Source organism: Ornithodoros turicata, chromosome 8 (genome assembly GCF_037126465.1).
Source record: "Ornithodoros turicata isolate Travis chromosome 8, ASM3712646v1, whole genome shotgun sequence".
In the NCBI taxonomy this organism is placed as follows: domain Eukaryota; kingdom Metazoa; phylum Arthropoda; class Arachnida; order Ixodida; family Argasidae; genus Ornithodoros; species Ornithodoros turicata.
Window position 1 is genome coordinate 1,699,798 of NC_088208.1, and position 21,882 is coordinate 1,721,679.

Here is a 21,882-nt window from a genome sequence, read left to right on the forward strand (position 1 = left end):
CCTTCCTATCACACACTAGCTGTTGAATCATACTATTGGAAAAAAAATCTACGAAATGACCACAGGGCTTAGATGCACGCATTTCGCGAAGCCATGTATGAGATCGGTGGATCGATTAGTCTAGCTAAGTCTAAGACCGAGACTACTGATATTAGCCGACATTACTTCACAGCATTTCCTAAGCTCATTATATTTTTATACACGTTTTTCAATTCAATTCAATTTTATTATGAGTATTTGCCATACAGAGTACAGAGTGGGGGCCCCGTAGCATAGCTAGAGGTGGGGCATCCCGGAAACAATCTGAATATCATATCATATGTGGCGACAACATCGGAACAAGTTATCCAATATAAGGATGTTCTGTCACAGTAAGGGACAAAGCACAATACGCAAAAAGGAACAAACAAATTAAATAAATATAAGAAACAAAAGCAACTGAGAATTAGCAAAAATGTGACGTTTATGAAGGTGAACAGCGTAGGCGCAAAAACCCATGGGAGAAAGAAGACAAATGACTGAAAAAGCTAATGTGTATGAACATGAGGAACTAACTCATGAGATGGTTCCTTAAGATGATCCGAAAACGATGGAATGAACGTTTGTGCTTGACATGGACGGGAAATTTTCAGTGGTTAAATCAGTGTGTTTGACAAGTATTAAATGTATTTCTAGAACTAGATTAAGGAGCAATAAATGACTCGGACCCCTTTACCGGCATAGCCCAGTACTAAGTGCATGCTACTATATCGCCCCTGGTGGCGACAGTTGAAAGCCAAACGAGCGCACCTCAGTTGACTCGCGGCAGACCCTCACGGCTTCATGTACACTAACAGGTATGTTATTATGGAGCGCAAACGATACAGAAATTAATTCGTAGGGCACCAGTAGAATCGAATCGGGATATATCGAAACCCTTGGACGTCGCAATTTTGAAAATAGGCGACGTTTAGAATAGATTAGCTTTTGTTCTGCGGATCATCGCCGTAACATTTCATCACGTCCGTCATCATTAACATCAAGTCCGTAACATTCTTTGTTTTCAAATACGTGAATTTAAAAAACGTGCAGTAGTACAGAAAAGTCGCTCTGTGCAATATGGCAGATAATTAAAGAATTACTAAAAAGGAAAATAAAAAACAAGTGCGCTCTGGTGAGCGCAGTTCAGGATTAGGGACGATGAAGACAGGCTGTGAGAAAGAAACACAACAAAGAAAAACTTTGATTTGAAAACGCCAAGTAAATTACTGGAAATAAATGAATCCGTGCAAAAATACTCCTAAAGCCAGGAGAGCTAACCAATAAAAAACAAACACTGTCTTAACACAACAACAATTTACTACAGGCGTTTCGCTTTCCATGCGGGAGACATGATCAGTGTGTGGCACAGATTGAGAGGCGAATACACAGAAGTAGGCAGTGCTTCGGGACGCGCAACAGAGACTATCCTTCTTCGGTCGTGTGCAGGGAGTTCCAACGTCTAACCTGCACTAACCTTTACCGCAAAATGCAAGCACCATGATTGGAGCAACCTAATAACAAACTAAGCAACTCCGGCGTCACCGATCTGCTAAGCCTAACAGCCGCTGAAACATGGTTTTCGTTCGTGAACAAGACTTGAACACGTCCTGAAAATCTCGAGAATTTCAGTAGTTAAATATTGATGTAGGATTTTTAAATAATTTAATCATCATCGTCATTTCACGAAGCAATCGAACATTTTCACTTTGTCTTTCTTTCTTGCTTCTTTTTTGTGCGGTACTTTGAAATTGGGAATTCAGGAATTTCGCAACTGAGAATTCGGTTTTAGGGCAGTACTATTTTTCAAAAAGTGATGGGGGCAACCCTGATCTTGTCCCATTCTACTATTTCCAGCACAACCAACAGTATAGTAGCCCTCTCTAACAACTGAGTATAGAAAAAAAAAGGAAAGAAAGAAGAAATGAGTGACTTATGTGGGAGAGGAGATATGAGTGCATGAGATATAGAAGAGCAAGACAATAAATTCATTCGCTCGCATGACTCTCTTCTGTGAGGTTCCATAAGAACTCTACATCTTTTGGGCAGTCGATATGACTTAGTGTGGATATGCGAGGCGAGTTGTTCACAGATGCTGTGAAAGGCTGCGTGCTGGGCAAGTATACACTTGAAGGAGAGGACCCATTTTCGCTGCCGGTATCAGTTGGCACAGCCGGCATAATTCGGCACGTTCTTGAGAAGGCTAAGAAGACCGCAGCGGATATCGCTCGCTAGAGCACTAGAAGGATAAATTTGAGAATGGCAGGATTTCAGACTCAGATATCGCCGCCGGTGTCTGATCAAGGGGTCATACCTGTAGAAGACGATAAGTCAACTTATCCCGCTACAACTGCAGCAAACTTAGCAGCAATAGTAGCTCCTCCATACCTTTACGCGTTCCATGTCGCCACGTTTCGAACTTGATGGAACGTGCTATGAGACCTCAGGGCTGGACAAACTTATGCCTGGAGGACCATCAGCAACTATAGGTTTCTTTTTTTTTTTGCCTTTTTATTCCGGTTGGTTCACAAAATCCTCGTATTGTATCGTGACAGTCCAGCGGGCACGACGGGTTCTGGCGTACTCAAAACAAGCTCGTGTAAGTCCGTCGAACCAAGCGTGGGGCGGCCGAACTTCGCAGAGAGCAGAAAAGACGCGACCACTTCGTAGCTTTGACAAGAGACGAAATTTCACAAACTCGAGACTTTTTCGTTCGGGTCTCCGAACATCTGTGCACACCGGTATGTCCCCAAAGGCTCTCTCGCAAGCAATTACCCGCGGCATTCAGCACGCGGTGGTCATGTCTAAAAGGGTAACAGGCCATGTCGGTCATTCCCCAGCAATTAACCACCTTAGAGCATTACGTCGCCGAGCAGAAAGAACGGCTCGTCGGACAGGGCATCTTACGGACATTGTGGAATACCGCCGGATGAAAGCTGAAGTAACACGAGAACTTAAGAAAGAGGACAGGAAGCGTTGGCGTAAGTTTTGCCACCATCTTTCACCGTTTGACCCGGCCACGAAGGTCTGACGGACAATCCGATCTCTGAAGGAGGCGCCCCCCTCAAAAGAATCCTCTCGCGGCATTGGCTATCGTTAAGGGTGTAGACGAAAACACGCTAGCGACGGACTTCTGTGCGGTACTAACGACTCCGGCGGCTGCCTCGACGACGCCACTACACCGCAGTTTTGTCCGCAGTTTGACGGCTGAACTTCACCAAGACTGGCCCCGTCCCCCGGAAGTTATGGACCGCTACTCCGCAGTAATCGAGCTAAAGGCAGCGTTGAAGCTTGTGAACGCCGGCTCGTCCCCTGGACCCGATAAAATCAGCTATGCCGCCCTGCGAAACCTTGACGGGCGGTCACTCCAAGCTGTCCTTTAATGTGTATAATACGTCTTGGCAACAAGGAATTTTACCACATACATGGAAGGAGGCATTGGTTGTTCCCCTCCTGAAACCAGGCAAGCCCCCAAATGCCCCATCCTCCTTTCGCCCTGCGAGCCTGACAAGCTGTATAGGGAAACTGATGGAGATAATGGTTTTGCATCGCCTCGACTGGTGGCTCGAAAAACAACGTGCGTTCCCTCACGAAATGGCTGGATTTCGTCGCCACCGAAGCTCCATTGATCCAGTTCTCGACCTAGTCTCTACAGTTCAATATGTTCGTGCCCATCGACGGCTCGTCCTATCGGTTTTCTTCGACATCAAGCGCGACATTTGTGTGCTGCACGCCTAGCGCTCGTTTGGGGTATCCGGTCGGCTCTTCATCTGGCTCCAAGACTTCCTTACGGACCGAACTGTCGCTGTCCGTACGTCCCAAGGCCAAAGCCCTCAGCATCCTGTTCGTCAAGGAGTCCCCCAAGGAAATATTCTCAGCCCGACACTCTTTAGAGTGGTGATGGCCGGCCTACAATCAGTAATTCCTCGCAAAGTGTCGTTTTGCGTGTATGCAGATGACGTCGCCCTTTGGACAGTAGGAAAATCACGCCCAGCAATACAGCGCCGCCTGCAGCTCGCTTTAAATCATGTCAATACGTACCTCACGCACCTTGGGGTGGACCTTTCACCCGAAAAGTGTGTCGAGCTCCCTTTCACGCGTAAAGCTATGGCCAATTTCCCTCTTTGGCTTGGTGCAAAGAAGCTTGAGCCGGTACGCTTCCACTGCTTCCTTGGGGTGGTAATCGACTCGGACTTGCGCTGGGCTCGGCACATTAAACAGCTTGAAACTAAAGTGCAGAGATGACTCCCCGCAATTCAACATCTTTCTAGCTCAGAATGGGGCTGTGATCAGCGTTCCCTGCTCGCGGTTCACGCGTCGTTGGTGAGGGCGACTGTGCTTTACAGCCTTCCGATTCTGCGCAGGATATGAACAACATCATTAAATACCCTTCGGTCCCTGTTTGCTCGAAGCCTTCGTCGATGCCTCTGAGTTCCAAGAATGGCTGAAATGGTGAATGGCGTTTGCGTGCTCGCATTCCCCGTCACCCGCTCCTCAGGCCAAATTCGATACCGCCCTGAAAGCGACTTCAATCGAGTAGCGCAGAGGACACGCCAGACTCTCACTGGCTTCATAGCTAAGGACATTATACCGCCGGTAGCCCCCCGGTCTCTGCCGGTGCCGCCGACTTTTCTGCGCCTCCCAATCCTTCTGGAAAGAAGAGATCAGGTCCCCCCTCAAGTCCTTCAAGCCCATTTTCAGGCTCTGGTCGACGAGAAGTTTTCTACGTTTACGGCAACATATACCAATGGCGCATCCCGAAACAACAAGTCCGCCTCAACATTCGTCATACCATCCGAAGGCGTAGTACAGGCACGACGCCTTTCACATCCAACCTCCTCCACAGCTGCGGAACTCTATGCGATCCTTTTCTTTCCACAGCACATCGCTGATTTTACACCGCGGGAATGGGCAGTCTTCACAGACTCCAAATCTGCACTTCAAGCAATTGAAAATTCCGGCATACGAGGACCCTCCGCACCCCTAGTCACAGATGTGTTAATGGCTTACCACGCTATCTACGCAGCAGGCCACAGACTAGTTCTCCAGTGGGTTCCAGCCCATTGTGACGTAGTGGGGAACGAGCAGGCCGACAGCGCCGCAGAAGCAGCACTCTCGTATCTGAAATGGACCAGTATTGTTATGCTGAGAGGAGATCGTCGTTCCATTCTACGACGCCTCGTGACACTCCTGGCTTCCCGCCAATGGACAACCGACATCCCCCCCCCCCTCTATATTGAGCAGAGTTGATCCAACGCTCGCTTTCCGCATGCCTCAACATACCTCTCGTCAAGATGCTGCATTAATCCACCGAATGCGCCTCGATGTGGCCTTTACAGCTCAGTGGCGTTACCGCTTGAGACAAGTTGACTCTCCCACCTACTGCCACTGTGGTGCTCTTGATGATCTGGATCATATTCTTCTTCATTGCCCCCACTACCAACCTTCCCGAACCGCACTCTCCGAGTCTCTTCGTTAGCTGGACTCTCGCCCGTTCTCCCTACCGAAATTGCTTGGTCCCTGGCCCAATCCAGCCCAGCAACGCTCTGCGCTCAAAGCTATTTTGACATTTCTGGACACCATCGGACTTCGATCGTTATTGTGAAGGGGCTCGTTATTTTATTCTCCACATTCCCACCAGCAATGGGGTAGAGTATCCCCTCTGGCGTTGAACCTCCCCACTCTCCAAAGTCAAAGTAAAGTTGTGAAAAGAGACGACTATTTTCTTTAGAAAAAAGTAGGGAGAGGCAGAGGCACCAGAAACAGTGACCACATGCACCCCTTGGAAGACTTTGCTTTGGATATCAGGTTACACTGACCCACTCGGGAACGTTCTAACGAGGGGTGCAGGTGCAGAGCCTAACTAACATGAACTGCTTGACGCGTCGCCGTAGCTCACATGAACAATTCGACCGGCTTGGTTAACAACGTGTTTCATTACGTTGTTATACGTTGTGATATTCGCCACAGTTGCGAACCGATTCCAGTGGCGAAAAATACGAATCACCCTCCGAGACTACGTACCTTGGTGGCTCAGGGATGGGCGGTATTTCAATATATTGCATTTCAAATATAAATGCACGCATTTAAAATACGCATTTAAATAAGACAAGAACAATGTACATATACTTATATTTAAATACCTTTTTAGGCGTATTTATATTTAAAATACAGTTATATACACATATCTCATCCTCCCGCATTTGTGGGCTTCTCTCGAGTTCCACATTGTTAGCCTCCAGCGATGAAGGTTATCTTGGTTAGAGGCATCCCGTGTGTTCGGAGATTTCTGTCGGAGATTTCTAGAAAACAGCACAATGTGCAAATGAGGGCATTATCACGCCTGCTGTTTCAGTCTTGGAAGCGAGGACAGAAAGGACAACACTAATTTTGGAGACAATGTGATTCGTGACCTTCTTGCGTCACTTGAGGAACACTTAAGATGCAACCGTTAGCGGTAATTCTACTCAGTCATTCACTGGGAACTCCGGGCAATGGCTGCAGCGCACGAGAAAATTTTTTGACGGGGAGTTTTTCACTGTTGTCGCTGAAGATGGAAAGTCGATGAACATAAGTAGAGGAGGAAAGCGAGCTGCTGTATACGATTGAACGGAAACAACTCCGTGAGTCCAAGGAGCAGCGTGGGGACTGGACGTGAGAGACAGGGGACAAGAAACTTCAACGATGACTCAAAAGCAGCAAATGAACACCTTATTCAACATAGAGAAAGTGCAAGAAGCAATAACGAGTTCATTAGCTGGTTTTGAGTCATCGTCGGTTCTGGTCCCGTATCCGTCCTGTCAAGTCCTTCGTCTCTTTTTCACTAGAGCGTTTCAAAGCTTTAGGGTCCAATATCCAATTTTGTTCAACTTGTATAATGTATTTAAAAAATAACTTAAGAAAACAAGTAATTTTCGAAGGAGAAACAATGCGCACTTCCGAACGCTATCGAACAAGACCGGACTCATGAAAATCCGTTCATTATTTACCGAACGAGAGCTTAAAGTTTTTTTCCATAGAAAATCTATGGTGGTGGATCCGCAGGTGATATCCCCTCCTAAGAAGTCGACCCAATTAAAACATTCGTGTTTTGACAATTAAGAAACCTATGTGTTGCGCAAAACGTGAGTTATTTCGACTGTAGCTACTCCTTCATTGGCTTCGATAACTTTATCCTACTGACTGCTTGTCAAGTGCTTCAAAAGTTTGGTGGCAGTTTTGCTTGCCGAATCGACTGATTGCCTTGCATGGTGCAGTGTAAAACCAGTATAGTACCTTTGGCAGGTTTTGTGGACGAACCTTTTCAGCTAAAGTGAGCAGTGACACAAAACAAAAGTTAACGTTAACAACGCGCTGAAATGTGTTCGATGCAAATCAAATGGCATATATGACATAATACGCAGCCGTCCTCTTATATGACGATCAGAAAGAAATATGGCCCAAAACAAAACAAATGTGTCTAGGGAGTCTGAACAGGTAAACTGAAAAAGAAATATTTCTCGTCCCTCTAGCTACCTACAGGGATAGGCACACGACGTACCTGAATGATTCTCCACGGACAGTCCGCGAGTTTCATTCTCAGGACGTTCTGTGGATATACGTCGAAGGACGAGGACACGATGACACTGTGAGGACATCGTGAGGACCGTGTGTGTTCTTTGGGCAGTCAGCGACAGCCGAAGTCAGACGCGCGAAGGAAAACGATCTGGGAAATATACATTTATAGTCAGACGCGCGTCAGCAGCGGCCTGCGACCGTTGCGCATGCGCAACGTCGCTCTGACTTGAGCAGCGCGACTGCGCTGATGTGACTGCGCGTGCGCTGTCGGCGAAAAATAGAACATGTTCTATTCTGCGCGGGCGACGTCCTAGCGCGTTAAATGCCGCCGGCCGCGCTAGCCACTAGGCTATAGGCGGTGTGATTTCCCCCGGCGTAGCGCAACTGTGCAGCGCGCGTATGCGCAGCACAGTTACGTCGGACTCTATCTGCACCTTTAGAATGCATAAACAAATATGCACCATCTCAAGGGGACTACTAATCAGATATGCGAAACAAAGCCCAGTGTGGTGTCGCTACTATGGCGCATGTGTAGAGGCACGAGTGCCATCGTGATCAATAAAGTGTTCTGGAACTGGTCCGAGCAAGACACGACACCCAGCATGCTTGTATTTGCGTACAGGAGTCGCACACGAAATACTTGCCATCCTTGTTGTACACCGTTGCATACCAAGGGGCACATGTATTCAAGACAGTGTGATACCCCAAAATTGTCGGAGTGCCCTACCCTACCCTACCCTACCCCAACCCAACCAAGTAGTGTGTCGGACGTAAGCAGTCGGAGGTCTGTAACGCCTGTGGGAAGGTTTTCGTGGGAAAGAAATTGGCGACAAAACAGCTAGCACTAAATACACTAGTACTTGACAAACAGGCCAAGTGTTATCATAATTCTTGTTCTCATCAAAAGCGCAAATGTTTCGTCTCCAAAGGGTGTCATTATTGCTCCGCTGAACGAGCTCTGTCCAGCGCTCTGTCCATGACTCCGGCACTTCCAGCGAATATACCACACACCAAATCGCTGCCCGTGCTCGCAACTTTTTCATTCTGACGCTCGTGACATTATTAAAATGCGCAGTATGTGCTGCTAATTTCCCGAGCAAGTTTTTCGCATCAAGTGACTCACTAATTGAAAGTCTACTTCTTAGTATGTGAAAATATTTACATTATGTTTTGTGTCGCAGATTTCCCTGTTTTGTGACAGCCGTCACAACCCCATCGCCCCCAATAAGCACAATGAAAAGTGCCAAGGAAAGTCAACGTGGGAAGTGATCAGTAGCAACAAAGATTTTGTAGGGTGAGAAATGATTCCTCTTTGCAATTCATGCGCCAATCATGCCAGTTTCGCCAAGTATGTCTTTGCTATCACCGTATGATCATGGGTAGCCATTTTCCAAATTCTGCGGCTCTCTTGAATTACATCGTTTACTCGTCACGTATTATTATTATTCCCTAAAAAGTGTTATGCGCTTGCCATAAATTGTGGGAGCGTCACCCGCAAGTACTGCTTGCATTTTGTAGTGGCTTATACTATGGTTTGGCATATATTAGATGCGGCTTATTATATTATGGTGGCTTATATTACATGGACTTTTCTTAAAGCAACTGTAAAGTGAATTTCAACCCAGGGTAACCTTATAAACTTTTGAAAGTTTAGAAACAGTTCCGAACTATTTCTTTTGGAATGGCTTTTTTCCCTTTGATTTCAAATATTGCATTCGAATGCAAGGCTGAGTACTCCCTCAGCAATAACACTGGGTCGTCTCGTGTCGGCTTTCGCCTTTTTGATCCGCGTGCCCGGCAAAACCGTTTTGGGAGCGTGCGATGTCCAGCTTAGCAAAGCTGAGTCCCGTCGGACACAAGAGCGGTCACGCCGGCAACACGAGACGGAGAACGCCTCCATCGCAGTCACCTGAGTGCGTTGGAAACCATCTTTAGTTAGTCACATATGCAATGAAAATGGCAGTGGAAATGTGGTGTCTCTTGTTCGTGTTCACTTGCGGCAAATGTGTACAGACGCCAGAGGAATGCCTTTGTTGCCGCGGCACTGAAGGAACGCAGCGGTTGCACAACAAGAAATCATTATTTTGGCTCAATATAGCCCGGGCCTACATCGAGATTGTGCTACCAGTTAGCCCATTTTACACCCTGGGCCAGGGAGGAGTAGCGCATAGATCGGGCTTCGGCCGAAAATCTTGGAATCCTTCGGGCCGGGCTAGGTATGTAGCCGTCAGGTCGGGTGGATAATTATAAAGATCGTCAGTTGACAGCAAGATAATTAACTTTGAGCAAGAAACACACATGATCCACTTGTAAATGTGTGTTCTAATAGTGGTGATCGAATGCAAGGAATTAAAATAAGAGTCAACCCTCGAGCACCTCCAGCGTTGATTTTTCCAATTTTCGGATGGGAGTGTCTGCCAGGGCGATGATGTTACGAGAGCTTCACCAGGGCATTTTCGCCCACCAAGAGACCAGTCTATCGGCTTTCGAGATGCTTGAATCCAATAGACGAACACAGCAATAGGTGCGCGCTCTGGTGTTTCCTGTAATCCCAGAGTTGCCACATTGCGGGACCACGTCCTGACAGACAGGAAGATAGCATCGTCAATGTCATGGTAAAAAGAAACAGACGAGATACAGTCTGGTGTAAACGGAACCTCGAGTTTCTTCTTGAGACCCGCTTGAAGGCGGGAATAGCAGCTGAGATTGAGTGAAACAGCCTGCAGACAATCCTTAGAATCACTAGAAATGGTTGAAACCGATGACATAATGAAGGTGATTGTCAGTATTACAGCATGGAGACGCTGGATGCTATGATAGAACAGCGCCTTTGATACACACATCGGGAACCACAGGTGGATCCCATTGCACTGCTGGAAGCAAAGGTGAAGAGCACAACGCTGTCATCGTACTGGCGCATCATGACCGGCATTGCAGCCGGGTACGAGTTTCCTGCACGAGAGCCGCGATACTAACAAAGGTGGCGGCCACAACAACACAGCGTTGCTCTTGCTGTGCCTTATCTGCTGGAGGCATTAGGGCCTGTGGAGAAGCGCACGTCATAGGACTCGGATTCCGTTAACCGCTCCTTTGACTCGGCAATGCAAGGCATCATTCAGCGTTGGACGTCGACCCATTGAGATCCAGCCAAAAACTTAAGTTCATTGATGCGTGCCTTTTCCCCGAAGCTCAGAGACCTCAGTCAACCAGGAAAGGTCCGGAATGACACCAAGGAAGTGACTCCGCGCACCTTGCAAAGGGTAGCTGTAATCCAGGAATCAGGCTGTAATTCTCTTCATCTAAGAGGGACAGTGTAGATGGACGTTCAATATAACTAACAGGAAGTGTAATTAGAGGTAATCAAAGGGAATAAAAGCAATAAAGTTTACTTTAAAGTAGATGAATGTAACATATATGTAATTCAGAGGAAGATGAAATTAAATAAAATGTTACCGGATGTAAATAAATGTGATTGAGGGTAATTGACGACAGTTAAAGGGAATCGGGGGTAATGAAAGCAAGGAAACATAATTAAAGGGAATTAAATGAACTTAAAGAGTACTTGAGGTGCTCCGTGGTTACCGTCAGTAATTAAAGATTCACATATACTATTTCAAAGTGCCCAACTACGAGTCAAGTAGAGAACGGACGCGGACAACGGGAAGACGAGAACCGGAAGTAGAGTTGGAAATTTAGTGGACAGCAGGAAGTCTGGTTTAGACTGGAAATGGATACCAAACACAGACCGGAAAAGGCGTTTAATATGAACGCATTTCTCTGGCATTTACCACTAAGTCGCCGCTGATTTCTTTTTATCAAGTCCCTAACTCACTGGCATCATGATGCATCTGTTGCTGCCTTTCTTTTTTGCTTCCTCTCGTTCGACTAATACCATTCTCAATGTAAATTTTGTAGGCTGCAAGCTCGCGACATCTCCAAACCTACAAGAGTCACTTTCAGAGAAATTCAACACGGCCCTCAGTGCTCCGGGCGATACGTGTTTGTGCTGGACGTATCGGGAAGTATGCAAGTAAGCTATAACAGTGCTGTGACGTCGTCCTCTCACGTGGCTGCAATGAGACAAATTCTCCTCTGTACTTTCGGGTTTTAGTTCGTAGTTAAGCTTTAGTTCGTAGTGACTAGCTTGGGTTTTGTCGGTAATTTATATCCAATGAACCAATATGGTGAGAGTTCCAGCGAAACGTGTCCCATGTTGGGTTCAGTGTTGTGTGCTGCATGGGTGAGTTATACAGCCAGGCGGACATCTCCTCTAGGAGAGTACGTCACTATACGATAATCAATTATATAAAATGCAACACCTTAAATAGGACATTCTGGACGAGACAGACCTCGTTGAAAACCATGCTGTCTCTCAGAAATTCACCAAAGACCTCGTGACATACGTGAGATAACCATAAATGAATTTTGGTACGTGAGGCGAGCTTCGATCATATGCGTCAGCGGAGACGCAACTCAACCATCTCCATCGTTCCAAATCACGTGGTCCTCTCACGTGAAATGAGCGTTGCGGTCTCCGGGGCTCATTTACGTATCGAAATTCGGCAAAGAGTCAGCTCGCAAGAACTGCAAAAACGTTTAATCAATATGAAGATGGCGCGCGAGATCCATGCCATGATTTGACGTGATGTAATGTCATCTTTCATTACACATCCATGCCCAAAATGATGCGCTAAACCCAATTTTCCTTAAAGGATGGACCTTCGTGGTGAAATCAATGTCCACCTGCTTCTATTTTATACAGGAGCTGAATCGGACTTTCAGCCATCTTTCCTTCTGCTGTCTTCATCTGCTCTCGCTTCTCTTTCATTTATCGACGCGCTCAAGATTACGTAGGCAAATTTTTCTTACGGATGAGTACAATGTCTTGACGAAGAGACTGCAAGTTCCAAGACCTGAGGTGTAAGATGTACGCCTATGTCCACCTTGTCCAAAACAAGTCCGTCAAACAGTAATTCCGCTATCTCCTGAGCTGATAGACGAATTTAGATGGGCACACCCGCAGGAAGAGCCTAACAAGAAAGGTGGTCCACGGAAACAATAGTCAAAAGCAGGGTGTTCCAAACGGGTACCCCTTCTGTGACAACGGTGACGATCACGTCCCATCCCGGCGACTCATTAAAACGTAACCGGCTGATGCTGACAACGCCGTACGGACCCAGATTTAGATTCCAAGAATTGTAGCAAGAAGAGTCTGTTGAAACGGGAGAATATTTAGATGGAATCCCAAGTCACAAGATTGTAACGCGTACGTGTTTCAGGATTTGTTACACATGGAATGGCCTTCAGTTGGTTTGATCTGCGCCCGAAATCCCCGAGTTGTTTAATGAATTTTACATAAGTCTTGATCTATTTCAAAAATACATGTCCGCCTTGCCGTATAACTGAATTATAACATCGCTGTGCTGTTCTTACCCCATTATTACGGACGTTCTGTAAAGGATAAAGAGTAAGGACTTTATCATTGATTGAGTTGTGTTACAAACTCAGGGTGAAAGGATAAAAGCACTCAAGGATGCTGCTACGTTTCTTCTGCGATATACCTTCCCGCCAGGATTCGACGTCGCCATCGTCACCTTCAGCGGTCAAGCGCAGCTCCTCAAGGGTGTCACCAAACTAGACTCCAGAAGCCAGGGAGAATTCATTAACGTGATACAGAGTCTGCGAGCTGGTGGTGGTACAGGTATCGGCGCGGGTCTCTCACTTGGACTGCAGGTAACCCAGCTTCACTAGATCACCTTTCTTTGGTTGTACCTTCGAGCAGTGGCTAGCAGCAAGGCGTAATCTAGTCGTCTGCGTACCAGAACAAACTAACACCGTTATTCATAACAGCTTGATTTGATTGATTGATCGATTAGAACAACTTATATAGCGCATGTTATAGTGAAAATGTACTCTCGTTCCGCATCCTGTCAGAATATTGCACGCATTCTGTTAATGGAAACATAAGGCGTGGAAATCACACAAACATTGTTGACCTTGTAGAAAAGTATGTGCACAAAATATGCAGCACGGGTCATATTTTGCACGGCCGAGCGGTTTTAATTACGGGCTGTACTGGGGAGATATAAACGTGCTCCGTGGAATTGGGCCGTGATATACCACGCCGGAGTTGTGGAACCGTAGTTTGCGTGGCCGTAGCCAGAAGGGGTAATTTTCAAAGTGCGAACAATGTGTATTCTTTCAGGGGCCTCAACAAAGAGTCCAAATAAATACCCGCGTGGATGGCTATTCGATGCTTCACAAAATCCTAGATTGCTAGTAAATATTTTTCTCATTGACGTTTTTGACTATTCCTTGTGACACGTTACGGCGCGCATGCCACAGAATCCATAAAAATCAACACAACACATTGTCTCACTTTCTAATATGGTCAGAATGCTAAAGAGATTACCTCAGAATAAATTAGATTGAGAACGGTGTAGACCACACCATTGATATGGCTTTTTACCTCCGGCTCGACGGTTGTGAAATACTATACAACGTTCAGCTTGCATTCTGACTGCGATGTTGCTCAACAAGATTACCGGGAGCAGTATCAATCATTATCTTGAAATATAGCCGGGCGTTCATAGTGTCCACCATCGTTTTTCTGTCACCAATCTGGTCATTGATCATTTTTGCGAGTCCAAGAGAGTACAAACGAAATAGAATATATCCGTTAATATTGTGCATACCTTATGCACTGCCCGAATGTGATGCCCTCGATGGTATTCCAAGCATAGAAATCAGAACTGGAACATGGAACATCTCCAATGAATATCATTTGCTTGCACAGCAGCGATGCAACAGTTCCAGCGCGGCAAAAACAAGAAGAAGGGAGAAAAAAGAGAGTAAACGGCTAACCGACGGATATCACGCACTTTCTCCAAAGGCGCTGCGCCACCAGTTTTTTGCTCAGTACGGTCTCCATATGTCACGGGTTTCAAGGTGTGGATTCTTCATCCTCTCCCTTAAATCCCACCTGCAGAATAGACAGCCCTGCCCTGCCCTACGGTACCCCTCGGAAACCGTGCTGCTTGAATGTCCCAACTGCAGAGCAATCCATGATAGCCACGCAGCTTGAATTTAACAGACAGTATAACCAAGTCGGTTCCACGTCGGTGCACAATAACTGAGAGTAATCGTGCCGATTGAATGTCTCACAGCAACCAACCGTGAGTATTGCGGGTACGCGCTGCTTCCACTTGCAAAGCAACCCAGATGCCGCTTGGACCTGCAGAGTAACCAGCACTAACGGTGTTATCCTGCACACAGCTACAATACTGCTGCGGGACAACGTGAAACACTTCTTATGCGTCAAGTATTACAAGTTGACGCACTGCACGACCTGATGTTGTGACAACCAATCCTCCTGTGGTTACATCAAAATTTGCCTCAGCTGGGCTTGCTGTGGCATATATATTAGACGGCGTGTCCTCCACATCCAAGCTGTAGGAAGTTAAGTGTGTAATCTGTCTTTGCTGTTGATTTAGAAGGCGGCGGGACTCTTACCCGACTGGTCACTGCCGAATTGCCAACTATGCCTTCATTTTTATATCAGATTGGCACTCGATAGTGATGTTTCGACTTGTACAAAGGCCGACCCGCGAGGCTGCGTGCTAAAACCCATAGACGTTATGCTGGACGAGCGACACCTACACGGAACTGTGGGATTCGGGAAGGCTGGACTCCCCGAGGAAAAGAACAATTTATAAGCAATACGGTGAAACCTAAGTGTCTATAGTTTCTTACATAGCGCGTTCACGTATCATGGTGTCGAATATTCGCGAAGGAAATAGCGCTCGCAAATTTCGCGAAAATTAGTTCCACGCGAAAATGACTCCTTATACAGTAACCCTGTTTCCAATAACCTTCATTCGGCTGGCATGCAAGTTGTGATCTTGAGCATATTCAAATATGGGTCCTAGCAAGATCTTATAGATTGGATAAATTTGGCCTCAACAGTAAATGATGCCGAACAGATGTCTGCGACTTTTAATATTAAAATGCCCATGATGATATAACAAATAAACGGTATTTTTCGTTTGCTGTTGTGGTGATCGTTATTTCTGCAGACATCTTCCTCGTCGTATTTATTGTCGTAGTTAGAGTATTTAAATACTGTCTTTAAGTACAAAGTATTCTGTATCTACATGTCTCAAATAAAGATGTATTTATGATCCGTGGTTATCTAGGTGACAAATGAACCTTTTTTTCAGGCTCTTAAATATGGATTGAATTCCGCAGAAGGTGGCACTATAGTCCTGATGACAGATGGCGAAGAAAACGAACACCCATATATGCGAGACGTGTTGCCGGACCTCGTTAATGAAAAAGTGAAGGTATCTGCCTTGGCATTCGGAAAGGATGCGGAAAAGAAGATAGAAGCCGTAGCAGATGCGACAGGGGGACGGACGTACACGTTTAATGACGAAGGCTCCACAGGCGCCGCTCACGCTCTGGACTCTGCTCTTCAAAATGCAGTTACTGGGGATTTTGAAGGATGTGTCACGAGAATCACGGTATGTGTTTCAACAAACACATGTGTTCAATTTCAAACACATTTACTTATTTCTTTAATGGCTTTCCCCCCTCTCTCTATATATATATGTGTGTGTGTTTATAAGTCCCAAACGTCGCCACATCAGCATCCAGCACTGGACACCTGTTTCAGCCTTATTGGGCCTTTATCAGCAATGCGTACGTGGGCGACGTTTGAGCGAGTGGCCGAAACAGCTGTCCAATGCTTTATTACGTTATTTTGTTGATTACGCTTCTTAGAAGATGCATCTTTCCTTCACCCCCAATGTGAGGGAGAGAAAGGGTACACTATCGCCTCTCGCATCCTGGTGAAAGATTAAAAGGAAACAGAAAATACAACCCAAAATAAGGCCAGTTCCGATAGAGTCACACGATACATTTGTTTTTTCTTTGTTTCCGCAAGTTAAAGCTCATCTTCGACGCATGAGGCTACACTCCGCTCCTTCACCCTCTCAAGTTGGGGATGAAGGAAATACGCGTCTGCGAAGATGCGCAATGAACAAAATAAAGAAAAAATGGCGTTCTTTCACGAATTTTTTGCGGGCGATCTATCGAATGGATTTTTGTTCTGAAAACGGCTACGATATCAGGTGACCCAAAAGGAACAGATGTTCGCATTGGCACAACTTCGTAGCTTTTGTAATGATCAGATTAATTAAGACATTGCCTTTCGACTTTGCTAATGCCCTCCAAAGCAATGCCTTTCAGCATATGCTATATTGCAATTGATTTCATCTTGGAACAAGTGTCATATATTTTTAAAATATGTTTGCGGTTAGCTGGGACACACTGTATATATATATCTTTTTTTTTTTCAGATTGCTGAATTGTCTCTGAATACGACGAGTGCAGAAAGTATCGAGTTCACTATAGATGATAGTGTTGGTGATGACACCCTGGTTACCATTGTGAGTTCATCACCCAACAGCCTCAATATTACCCTCCTGGATCCCCGAGGAGAGATCTTCACTGCGGGTACACGAGAGCTTACGGACACACGGGTCATCATTCATGTTCCGTCGCCAACTACGGTAAGGACTACTTTCATATTGGAGCTGTGCGAATAGTGAAATGTTGTTTTTTCGAATCGAAAACGAACAGCATATGTATTTCTTCGTATAATAAAGAATCGAATACATTCGAATAGCGCTACATCAACACCTAAAGAGAAAGCTACGGCTAAAAAAAATGTAAAAAAAATATTGTAATATTTGGGCTGTATTCCAATACCTGCAGGATATTCTTTGGGTTCAGGGAAAGCAGTCTACATATAGTGATATACTGAATTATGAAGAATCAGAATTAACGTGTCTCTGATACTCAAAAGTAACGGTAGACTTGCATAACTGCGAGAAGGATAAGATAAAGGGAAAAGGAAGATCGTGTCGAAGAGAAATCTGTCTTCGCCAAGAGAAATGGGATAATGGGATGCAGGGGTTGCACAGTGCCTAAATGGGTTCGGTAAGTGACGTCACAATCGGTGCAAGTACGCAACGTGCCGGTCACGTGTGAATCAAATTCTGGAGCATTCCAACGGTTAGGTCCGGGTTGCGATGTCATTCTTCTGGGAGAGCCAGCTCAGGGTGAGCTGCGCTTAGGCTGTATACCTGAAAAGCAAAAAAAAAAAAAAAAGCAAAGAAGGAGAAGGAAAGTATGTCCCATCTAGACGACCAGATTCCTTGCTGTTCAAGGTACACCGGGACCTTCGTTAATGATTGATTGGAATTTATAAATGAGGTAAGATTCGCGTTGTTACCGGCCTCTATCTCAACAAAAGTTTGATTCAAGAATAAAAAGGGAGAAGTCTCTAATTGAGTCACAAGGCTCTTTAAAATTGTTCGCTTTTTTGTTCACGTCCGACCGGTGGTTGCTCAATCTGACCGGAAAAGTTGTTTTCGTTTGACCCACGTATTGTGCTTGACACGAGTTGCACCGAATGCCATAAACGACGCTATAGGAATTACAGCCAAAGTCACCATAAATTTTGACGAAGAAACTAGATTTGTGATCTTAAGCAGTTTGCATTGGATTACATATTTGGCGTCTGCGGCCATTCCAGGGATGGCAGCCTGCTATCCGACTTGTTGGTCAGTTGACCTTAGAGCTGACTAGATTATCGTGGAGATCTTGCGTGTGCCTGTAGGTGACACTTGGAATATCCGAGAAGATTTGAACCATGCGCTCTGCGTGAGAAAGAATACTGTGGTGGGCGATTAAGTATAACGTCGATGTTTGCAACATTATTATTGAATGAGGTTAACGGAGCCTGATTTGATGTTATCGAAGAGAGAGATATACCCGCCTTCCTTCTTCTGCGGGCCTTCCTTATTGCGTTCTCAACTAAATTGGGTGGGAGTTAACGAACTGATTATTGTTTGCTTAAGTTGGTTCAAATTCCTAACCGAAGTGCTGGTAGCTAGGTACTGCTGGGTCTACGGAACAGGTCCGTTGTTAGTACCCCGTCAGTTAAATGTACTTGGACATCCAGGAAGTAGACAGTTAGAGCCGACTAAAGCGGTAACCGCATTCGACGATCTCTCGACGGAAAAACGGCCAACTTTCCCAGCGGCACGACAACTGGACAGAAAAACGGTTGGAGGAACCGCGCATGCACAGATTTCCACGGCGGCGGACGGTGGCGCCCTAGCGGGCGTTTCCTTAGTCCGTGTTAAACTTGAACTTGAGGTTAACTGATACATATTTTGCTACACATAGAAGAAGTTATTGCGCTGAAAGCATATTCACGAGCCAAGCGCTACAAGCGCGCCCTCAGACAGCAGTGGGCGGGCGACAGCATGCCTTCCCAATTCCCAGGTTGGTCACACGGGCATCCGTAATACCGGCCACGTCCGCTGGTGGAACGATAACGCGTGAGCGGCCGCCTCCGCTGTCCACCGCTGTCGTCGAGAGATCGGCCAAGTTCCCATTGCTTTCGTCGGCTCAGCAGTATTCCGTCGAGAATTTCGTATGCGGTTACCATTTAAAAGGACAGTCTGGACCCCCGATGTGAAGTAAATGGGCCTCAACAGATGATTCCTTTCCGAGCCACCATGCAATATATTTCGTTTATATTCGGCTCCGATCTTTTGCCCCCAACTGAAAGCCGCACTTGGAGAGTCGTGACGCCAGGGGCGTTCTCTTTCCTTCCAGGGGCGTTCCTTAGCGGCGTCTGATCGGCTCCTTACGGCGGGACGTGTGTTCCTTGTGCGTCGCCGTTTTTGTTTCTGTTCTTTCAATGCGCATGGCATTCCTGCTTTTTATTAACAGTGACTGCTAACTACATATGTGAAGCTCTATGCTGAGCGATGAAGCATAGGTGTTCCTTAGTGCATAGTGAGAACGCGAATGGCAAAACAACGAGTGTGTCATTTTTCGAGTTTGCTGAAACCGAACCCCTTAAATAGTTGGGGGTAGCCAATATTCACAGGCCTGGATAAAAGCTCGGTGCAGTACCAATGCCTTTTGAAAAGACAAGTAAGTGTTGTTAAGTTTCGACCTCGTTCTCGTCACAGATTTGGCCTACACAGCATAAACATTTGTCAGGCGCGTCTCACTCACTTACAGCTCCAACACCCGCATAGGAAAAGTTACAAGCTACATAGCTAGGAATAACATAAGTTATTGAACAAATCGCCAATCCCAACTGGATCAAGTATCACATGAAAATCTCACTTTGCACCTCAAACAAGTGCTGAGTGTTGTGTCGTCGTGAACAATTGTGACGTCACGGAGATACCGAAACCGGATATGGGTTAACCGTAGGGATTTAATCCGTTTTCGCTAAAACAGGGAAGCGTTTCACCCCTTCTATTTTACGCGAATGATACACGTGTGGAACACTATCGAATGGAGTCGCAATACCCTCCAGAATACCCTCCAGAGATGTCGCTTTAAGAATGAGCCGAGCAACTCATTTGTAACTTTCGAACCTCAAGTTAATTTAGGGCCCTGTCGCAGTGGTGCGACACGACGTTCAGCACCATGCGAGGCCATAAGGAGTCGAAAGCAGTGTTGTGGTGTCGTGTCTTTGTCTCAGGATGTCGCCGACATAAGTGGGGACCCCCCAACATGCGACAAGCGCTAGCGACGCGCAACAAGCGACAAAATCGATGGCGGCGCCGCCACTCGAGCGAGAAAAAAGCTCTGTCGCGGCTACAAAATCTGGCATCTACTATTCGTAGAGATTCGTCGCGTGTCGTCAGAGACTGTTGCCCTGCGTATGCCCAAATCGGCTAGATTTGGCGGTACGTTACTGAAGTGAATGATAAAGTATAGAGATGTGGGGGCCACGGCGTACAGTGGGTGGCGAGTCTGCTTTATTAAAACGAAATTTGGAGCTTCTAGGCTGGAAACATGCGAACTTTCGAAAGTAAAAACAGCGGAACTAGGGAAAAAACAAACTACAAACAAACAACAAGACTAAAGCGTGGAAGCTGCCACAAAGAGACAACCCCGTAAAATATATGTACACATAATTTGGCGCTATTAATTGATGGCTCCATTTGGTTGTGTGGCGTAGATCAACTAAAATTACTTGACCTCGTGAGGTATTGGGAAATACAGATCTTTCTCCTGAAACATCGCTTAGCTGCTGCGTTTGTCGCCTGTCAAATGGGTCGGGAAACAGCAGCACCCGCGACAGCAACAAAATATGTGTCATGTCGCTTGTTATCGGGCACCCCGCAATACCCTCATACTGCCGCGACACTGCCGCGACACGACAACAGAATCGGTGTCGTAAGACTTGTGTCGTCATGTGACTGCAGAACCTGTCGGATGACACGTGTCGTGTGACATTGAAACTATGTTCAAGCACTTATGATCACAGCTCATTACACCGGACCACACTTCAAGCACACTCATTATTCCACACCATTCTATTATTATTATTTTTTTTTTTTTTGTCGGATGAACACGCGCTTGCCATGGCTGTCTTCGATATCCGTTGAGATCTTCCAGTGCAGGATCGCGCATCAAGTTCTGATAGCTCCCTCTAGCTTTTTCTCTGAAAGCTTTTTCCTTTATCTTAATTTGCTTTTGCGACATGATGCTGATATTTCCTTTAAAAATGCGATGCACTTGATGGGACATTATTGTCAGTTTTTAAAAGTATGTGGATAGTCCGGGTCTGCATTTCGTGCGGAACGACGGAACGAGTTGCCTGAGTGCGCAACGTACACTGCAGTCGACAACGAGAATTTTCTGTTGCAGCTCCGTCTTCGCAGGCATCGAAGGATAAGGAGGCAAGTAGGTGCGGATCTGAAGACACCCCCTACACTCACCGGAACAAGTTATTCTCCACTAGTTCCTCATTGGTCCTCGTAATGCACTTTGTTCGTCGCAACCGCCAACAGCGAACCGATCCTGCCATTCCCCCTATCACGTGCGGTAATATGCATGGAAGAAAATAATGCGACGACAACTTTTTTTCAATTGATCAAGTAATAGCGTGACAGGTTTTCAAACAACGTAATATGAATATTTCTTTTAAAAAATCGATAATTTATCGATACCTTAATCGATTCTATCAATTACTTTTTTTACGATGTTGATATTTGTCGGTATAGAAAATTTTGACATTTTTGCTTCACTACACTGCTGTGAACAAGATAAACTGAAAGCGCGGCAAACACAAATACGCCTCCGCCATTTGCACTCGTCGGGTACATACAGCGTCGGGTATCTGTCGGCTGCCCGTGCCCAGCCAGTGTGACATGGCAGCACACTTTCCGACAGGTGTTGTAAACGGCGTGCGATTCGACATGT

At 46.0% G+C, this 21,882-nt stretch overlaps 1 protein-coding gene across 2 annotated transcripts in view; it reads left to right on the forward strand.

The window, feature by feature from the left end:
- LOC135366384 (calcium-activated chloride channel regulator 1-like) overlaps positions 1-21,882 on the forward strand; it is a 94,323-nt gene that overhangs the window by 58,721 nt on the left and 13,720 nt on the right. For both annotated transcript variants that reach the window (XM_064599066.1, XM_064599065.1), the window contains exons 6-10: positions 8,757-8,869; positions 11,491-11,605; positions 13,084-13,308; positions 15,795-16,097; positions 16,935-17,147. In XM_064599066.1, coding sequence (XP_064455136.1) covers positions 8,757-8,869; positions 11,491-11,605; positions 13,084-13,308; positions 15,795-16,097; positions 16,935-17,147 — 969 coding nt within the window. The remainder of the gene's footprint in view (positions 1-8,756; positions 8,870-11,490; positions 11,606-13,083; positions 13,309-15,794; positions 16,098-16,934; positions 17,148-21,882) is intronic.